Raw genomic sequence first — 8316 nt, forward strand, 5'->3', positions numbered from 1 at the left:
CTACACCGTTTAAGATAGAAACGCAGTTCAAACTTTACAACGTGTCGACTGGTCTGGATTGAGTAACTTGTATTTTGTTTGCCCTTCTTTTTGTCAATCTTTGTTCACTTTAATGGCATTTCCTCAACATTCTAATGAATCACTTCCAATATTCCATTCACTGTAAAATAATGCAACTTTTGACACAAATCAGCTACTTTGACTGCTTTGCAACCACTTAGACAGTCTTTGTTAACTTCTCTGCTACTCATCTGGCGTTTGAACAAAAATATATTATTCTGATAATTGTAAAGCCCAGCTGTTTTAGTAACTGCATCAACAACATTTCCTGTAACGTTTTTGCAAACAACTGCCGTTTTGACCACTCCCCCAAAAGGTCAGACAAAAAAACTACTAGGAATAGCTTCGAACAATCAATAGAACGAGCTGTTTTAGTAACCCAGAACAGGCTGTTTTCGTTACCCATCAACTGCATTACTTACCAACAACAACTGCAGATTCCAAAAAAACGACATCACATTTTGAAGTTCATTTTCCTTGCTTTGTCTAACAAAACTATCATGAATTTAGCAAATACGTTTTGTGGGTCATAGTGCAGTATTTATTTAGTTTAAAACAAAAACGTTTGTTGTTAGCTAGCATGTTTCTCACAATGGCTTTAGCAGTGTTGCCAAGGCTACTGTTGCCTAGCAACACTTAACTCGGAGGGAGAGAACATCTTCATTGCTTGACAAATTCCCATGATCTGTGAATCTGTTTTGGACCGAACAGCTAGAGCTAAGATTTCTAATGCTTCCCCGTGTAACGGTCCTGACCTGTTTTATGTTGTTTTTGTATGTGTTTAGGTCAGGGCATGTGTTTTGGGTGGGCAGTCTATGTTATCTGTTTCTATGTTGGTTTTGGTTGCCTGGTATGGCTCTTAATTAGAGGCAGGTGTTTTGCGTTCTCCTCTAATTAAGAGTCATATTTAGGTAGGGTGTTCTCACTGTTTGTTTGTGGGTGATTGTCTTCCGTGTTTGTGTATGATGTTACACCATACGGGATTGTTTCGGTTTGTTCGTGCGTTTTTGTAGTAAGTACTTGTTCGTTCGTTCTGCGTGTGTTATGTCAGTTCGTCGTACTAAGTCTGTCTATTTTCGTTTTGTTATTTTGTTAGTTTATTCAAGTATAGTTTGTTTCGTTTTGTCTTATAAATAAAATTCATCATGTATTCACAACCCGCTGCGCCTTGGCTCGATCACTACTCCACCTCTTCTTATGAAGAGAGAGAGGAACGCCGTTACACCCCGGTCTAAATGACCTGGAATAGTACAGGAAAGATTTCTAATGCTCACTAGTAGAGCTCTGCTACCCGACCCGAGCACGACGGGCCCCAACATTATACATCGGGCTAGGGTACAGGTAGGGCTCAAGTATCACTAAATTGATCACTAACATTTTGAAGCTGAGTCATTTGCTTGGGCTCTTCTGCACAGCACACTCATATCTGACTAAGATCACAACATGGTGTCAGAAGTGCTTCAACCTCGTCAAAAATATAAAGCAGGAGGGGTAACGATGCTTCGTGGGTGACTGTTGTTGATGTGTGCAGAGGGTCCCTGGTTCGCGCCCGGGTCAGGGCGAGGGGACGGACTAAAGTTAGAATGTTACATTGGTGCCGTGACCCGGATCACTGGTTGCTGCGGAAAAGGAGGAGGTCGAAAGGGGGGTGAGTGTAACCGATGTGAAATGGCTATCTAGTTAGCGGTGGTGCGCGCTAATAGCCCTTCAATCGGTGACGTCACTTGCTCTGAGACCTTGAAGTAGTGGTTCCCCTTGCTCTGCAAGGGCTGCGGCTTTTGTGGAGCGATGGGTAACGATGCTTCGTGGGTGACTGTTGTTGATGTGTGCAGAGGGTCCCTGGTTCGCGCGAGGGTACGGACTAAAGTTATACTGTTACATAAGCAATTTAAATAATTTCACTATTTGAATAATTTACCAGAAAAATATTTTTACTGAGCTATAGCAAGCCCCACAACTTTGCTAGCTTATTATGTGATTAGTGATTCATTTACATTTGTCCCTCATTTTAAGGTCAACCTTATTATGTGAACTGAACTCTCGTTTTAATATTACTACTCCTTTTGTATTTTTTATTCAAAAGAAACATCTAATAGTCAAATCATAGAGTAAAAGTAGGTGAGCTGGTTCTACTCTTTTTGGGCGTTTTGTGGTGGAAAACTGTGAGTCAAGCATAAGTCAACCGTGTTACCCATAGATAGGCTAGAAATTTAAACTTGCAAGGGAATTTATGGTTATTTAAGATTAAATCATCAACCCTGTTATGGTCAACACAATTTTTGTTTTGTTAGCAAATTAGACTACCCAAAATGCACTCTTTTTGTCACGTTCCTGACCTTATTTCCTTTGTTTAGTCTTTGTTTAGTTGGTCAGGATGTGAGCTGGGTGGGCATTCTATGTTTTGTGTTTCTATGTTGGGTTTGTTGTTTGGCCTAATATGGTTCTCAATCAGAGGCAGGTGTTTGTCATTGTCTCTGATTGGGAACCATATTAAGGTAGCCTGTTTTCACTGTTTGTTTGTGGGTGATTGTTCCTGTTCGTGCGTTCATGTGGTCTATGTTCTCTAGTTCAGGACTGTAGCTTCGTTGGTTTTCGTTTGTTTATTGTTTTGTTCGTCTTGAAGTATTCTAATAAATATGGATACATACCACGCTGCGCTTTGGTCCTCCTCTCCTTCTACTGACGAAAGCCATTACACTTTTGGTGCATTGACCCAATTGATGTGCAGGATTGCTGAAAATATAGATTTGAACTAGGCCTACAAATAAGCTAAACCCTTGATAATTATTGTGTTGAAAACGAGTCACACACAAACTTCCACGCATCATTTCGAATTGCATAGTAATAAGTAAGTAATTATATGCACACAGCTGCCGCAGATGAGATACAGCTTTTTTAGGATAGTGCATTTTCTATTTATAACCAAACGAGAATATATTCAATACAATTACTTAAGCCATTGTTAAATCAAGCAAATCCATTTGTATATAGAAGGCTAGTAGATAATGACAATGTCAATTACAAGGATGGTGATGATGATGCTGTTATAATGTATTATCAAACCCATAAAGATCAATATCATGTTGATTAAGGAGCCATCGATATAACGTCTTTACAATTTGAGTAGAAGGTGTAACTGTAGCTTATAGCTAATGAGTAATAAAAGTATACTAAATAAAATATACATTTAAACATGTAGCCTACAAGGGACTGTAGCTAAATTAGCAACAGATAACATGAATGTCTGCAACCACTGATTCTACAGGTGGATTTTGTGTAACGCACAGCCTTAGCATCCTTCTCCAGCGCGCCAGTGGGTGATCGATACAGAGAGAGAGAGAGAGAGAGAGAATAAAACAATGCGCTCAGCTAGGCCACTGCACATGAGTTCCTAAATCATGAATTCCAGTCAGGTGTTCAACCGCACCAGTCCATGCATTGCGCAACCTTTCGAGAACGGAACGGATGACAATCACATCTTCGACCTCGGTGGATGCCTCTTTTTGTCCATGATGCCATTTGATACTGAAGTAAATGTGCTGATTTGTGTGTTCTTGATGCTCACCATCCTCTCTTTGGCTCTTAACGGATTCACTTTGTTGGGACTTGGACGCTCAGAGGGCCTGTCTTGGGAGCCACGCTATGCCCTGTTGAAGAACCTGATTCTGAGTGACATTGTGCAAACCATCAATTTGGGCCCGTTTGCGACTCACTGCTTATGGCAGAGAAGGACAATGAACTTGGACACCTGGTGCCTCATCCAGTATTTCACCGGCAGCACCTGTATCTTCTGCACACTCATCACCATCACCTGCATGGCCATTGAGCGATACCTGTATGTGTGCCATGCCATCCACTACCTGTCCATCCTCACCCCACTGCGCCTTCGCCTCACTATCAGCCTCACCTGGTTCTTGTCCATCAGCGTTGGCTGCATTAACATCACCCTACTACACCTGGGGGAGGGGGGATATGGCACAGCAACCTCTGGACTCATATGTGAGCCTGACACAGTGGAACGCCACATGGGTTTCCCCAGGGCAGCGGCTATCACCCGCAAGCTGGTGGGCTTCATCATCACCCTGCTCTGCCTCCTCAGCTACGTCTTTGCCTATGTGCGGATGTACCAGGACGCCCGCAACGTTGTGGTGCCCTTCAACACGGTGAACACGCAGGCACGCAACACTGTGCTTTTCTACTGTGGTATGCTGTTCTTGCAGCTGCTCCCTATGTTCCTCAAGATCACCTCAGATGCTCTGTGGGAGCTGGAGGGCACAGGGGCCATGATGGCTCCCCTGACGACTCTCTCTGGGGCTGGGACCTCGCTGTCGGCCGGCACCCTGCACATTGCCCTCGTGGCTCTCATCCTGGTGCCTCCCTGCATCAACCCCCTCATCTATGGCCTCCGCAACTGGGAGGTGCGTCAGGCGTTGCCCAGACTCTTCTGGTGGAAGGGTGAACGCCCTGAGCTAGACATGGACAGGAATTGGGTATCCCAGATATGGCAACTGAGGAGAGGTACGATGAGGAGCATTGAAGTTGGGAGGAGAGATAAAAACCTGGGAAGGAAATGTACAATGGTTATCAATGATACATAGTAAGGACAAAGAGTACAGTAGGGACCAAAATGACCAGTTTTATAATATTATACTGACTGTTATTGGTGTATTGTTTGTGTAGTGTAAACTGAGGCACTTGATATTGTATTTTAATCATTTATTTTCATTGACAAGGTTCTCATTCTTTTGCTGTATGCTCTTTCAATATCTCATCATGAGTGGCTCTCAATAGTGGTGTAAAGTAACTAAGTCAAAATGAAGTCCTAAGTAAAATCAATTGTTGTATCTGTACTTTACTATTTCTATTTTTGACTACTTTTACTCCACTACATTCCTAAATAAAATATGTACCTTTTACTCCCATACATTTCCCTGACACCCAAAAGTTACCTTTCGATTGCTCAGGCAGGACAGCAATATGGTCCAATTCATGCACCTATCAATATAATGCGTTGTCATCCCTACTGCCCTTGATCTGGCGGACTCACTAAACACAAATACTGACTTCACAGGAGGTTGGTGGCACCTTAATTGGGGAGGATGGGATTGTGGTAATGGCTGGAGCAGAATAAGTGCAAATGTATCAAATACATGGTTTCCATGTTTTTGGTGCCATTCCATTTGCTTCGTTCCAGACAATATTATGAGCAGTACTCCCCTCAGCAGCCTCCAATGACTGACTTTGTAAATTATGTCTGAGTGTTGGAGTGTGCCACTGGCTGTCCCTAAATAAAAAAAACAAGATAATCATGCCATCTGCTTTGCTTAAATAAGGAATTTGACGTATAGCATTTACTTTTTTGTTGTTGACAGTTGAGTACTTTTTCCACCACTGAACTTAAGTACATGTCAAATCAGGTACTTTTAGACTTTAACTCTAATAGTATTTTACTGGGTACTTTCTATTAAAGTATCTTTACTTTTACTCAAGTATGACAATTGAGTACTTTTTCCACCACTGGCTCTCAGTCTTGCATTTGAAAATGTTTTCACTGTACTCAGGCAGAAAGTGAAAGAAAGATGTTGTGCCTGTGTCCCCAGATTCTGTTACCTAAGCAGTGAGGATGAGACAAAAACAGTGTGATGTGGGTACATGTTTAAAGTCATAGATGCACGTTTTGTTGTATATTTTATTTAATGTTCTGAGAGTATGATTGTTTTCATTTTATTACAGGAGCAGCTGCCTTCTTGTCCAGGTATTTCATTTATTGATTTATATTTGTGGGATTTCCTGGATAGAAACTGTCATAACATGTTCCATCAGCCTTGATACATACTCACTTGCTGTTTGTAGTTATTTTGCTCAAGTTACACAAGGTCAGGTGATTTTCAGATGATCACATCTGGATTATTCAAGTTCAACATCCAATTTCAGTTTTTTTCTTTGAATAAAATTAAACATGTTTTTAAACTAATCTGTTGGCATAAATGGGAGTACATTTTATATCTCAAATGAAATTGTCTTCAGTTGAGAGATGTTTTTACCATGACAGGTTTGTCTTTATTCTCTGTTTGTGTCCAGTTGAAGCATTCTATTTCAGTTTCATTGAAAGACAACATAATGAACCTATATTGTTTTATGCACTTCTGATTAATACACATAATCTGTGGTATAGATGAGTGTTGTCAGGGTTTATTCATCAACAGATTGTCCTGCCACATTTTCAAACATAATAATCTACTGCAGGGTTCATCAACTAGGTTTGGCATCGGTCCAAATTGTTTCTGAGCTAATAGTCGGCGGGCCAGAACATAATTAGTAATTATAATTAGCACAATGAATTGGCCTACACTACAAATGAAACAAAATGTTAAACACATCGGATTAGTACATAATAAACTCAGTGAAAATAACATAATAATTTCAATCTGAATAATGTCATAAAATCTCCATGTCTCTATTCAATTATTATCTTTGTCTATTTCTCTGTGCATTGATTGGTGGGGAAAACAGGTCTACGTAGGCTACTGTATGCTACACCATTGTTTTTAACGTCAACATTCGTTCAGAACAATTAGATTGATAGCAAGAGAAAATGTGCTCTCAAAAAGTATCAAAAGAAAGGTGGATAATGAAAATCGAAGTTTCAGGGAATTATGTACAGAGATGTGTTCACCTTACCATATTTTCCCAATGCCAAGCAAGTGTGTTTTATTTACAATGAAAATGTCGCTGTTTGCGAATAATTAAATATCAGACGTCATTATGAATCTAAACATGGAACTTTAAAAGTGGCCTCCCGCTCCAGACAGAAGCGTTAACTGCAAGCTACACACATGGCTTTTTTGGCTGACCAATTCTGTCACTTAAACGGGTTAAATCTGCAGTTATAAGGAAGAGGGAAAACAGAAGCGGACATGGTGGAAAAACTTGAGGCCTTTACTAGGAAGCTTGAGTTGTTTGATTTTCATTTGGAAGGCTATTGCACTTCAGCACAATGAAGAACGCCAGGCAGAGGGACCAGACAACTTCTCCACCAGATTTGAAGACTACAGCATGCCCAAAGATATCATTGCGTTTGTACGTGATCCTCTCAAAGTCCACCCAGGTGGATAATTATCCTCTCGTGCTAAGAAAACAATACCCTCGCTGGATGAGGCCGCAATTCAAACTGAGCTAATTGAATTCTAGACATCGAGCCATCTCAGGGGTGCACTCGGGAGTGCTGAGTCTTTGTGTGCGTTTTGGTTGGTATGCTCAGAGGAATACAGCACAAGAAAGAAACGTGCATTTTATTTCCTTACAATGTTTGGATTGATTTACGCCAGCGAGTCGTAATTTTCCTATTTGAAAGCAGTATAGATTAATGACAGGAACTTGCTTTCACATAAATCAATCGAGGATTGCCGCCTGTGCATCAAAATCACATCCATCTCACGCGACATCCACAAGATCGTGTCCGAGGGGAAATCCAACTTTTCCCGTTGAGTAACTAACTTAGTGGCCTATATGACTGTAATTATTAAATACTAACATTATTATGAATGCTTATCCAGAGATATTTAGGTCTCAAGTTGACAGTATTTTCTGTTTGTTCAGTCGTTACAGGAGCAAGCTATCCCGATACAGACATGTCACGCCCTGATCTGTTTCTCCTGTTCCTGTGATTGTCCACACCCCCTCCAGGTGTCACTTATTTCCCCCAGTGTATTTATTCCTGTGTTTCCTGTCTCTCTGTGCCAGTTTGTCTTTTATGTTTAGTCAAGTCAACCAGTGTGTTTTTCACGTACTCCTTTTCTATTCTCTTTTTATAGTTCTCCCGGTTCTGGACTACTTTCCTGCCTGCCCTGACCTTGAATCTGCCTGCCCTTCGGTACCTATTGGATTCTGATCTGGTTTTGACCTTTTTGCCTGTCCTTGACCATTCTCTTGCCTACCCCTTTGGATAAATTAACATTGTAAGACTCCTACCATCTTCATCCTGTGTCTGCATCTGGGTCTCGCCTTGATACAGACATTCAGATACAGACATCTGCTGTTTTTCTTTAAATTATTGTTTTATGTAGGAAGCTACATTTTTGGCCAGTTGCAATTGTAAATATGCCTAATAAAAAAATCCCACTTATATTAGGACATATATTTTTTTCATTGTGAAAGATGCTGTTAAGCCTCATAGCCTACCTCAGCCTGTTAAGTTATTTTATAAATGTCTAGGCTCGGAAGAAATGGACTCCAATTAAGCCCTCTTGTTATTTG

General features: G+C 40.8%; 1 protein-coding gene across 1 annotated transcript; it reads left to right on the top strand.

Moving 5' to 3' along the window:
- The first annotated feature begins 3458 nt into the window (after positions 1 to 3458).
- Positions 3459 to 7951, top strand: LOC139557992 (olfactory receptor 5AN1). The gene is made up of 2 exons (XM_071373363.1): positions 3459 to 4578; positions 7875 to 7951. Exons 1-2 carry the CDS (start codon positions 3459 to 3461, stop codon positions 7949 to 7951), a joined length of 1197 nt encoding a protein of 398 aa, XP_071229464.1.
- Positions 7952 to 8316: the final 365 nt, after the last annotated feature.

This window comes from Salvelinus alpinus, chromosome 28 (genome assembly GCF_045679555.1).
Source record: "Salvelinus alpinus chromosome 28, SLU_Salpinus.1, whole genome shotgun sequence".
NCBI classification, from domain to species: domain Eukaryota; kingdom Metazoa; phylum Chordata; class Actinopteri; order Salmoniformes; family Salmonidae; genus Salvelinus; species Salvelinus alpinus.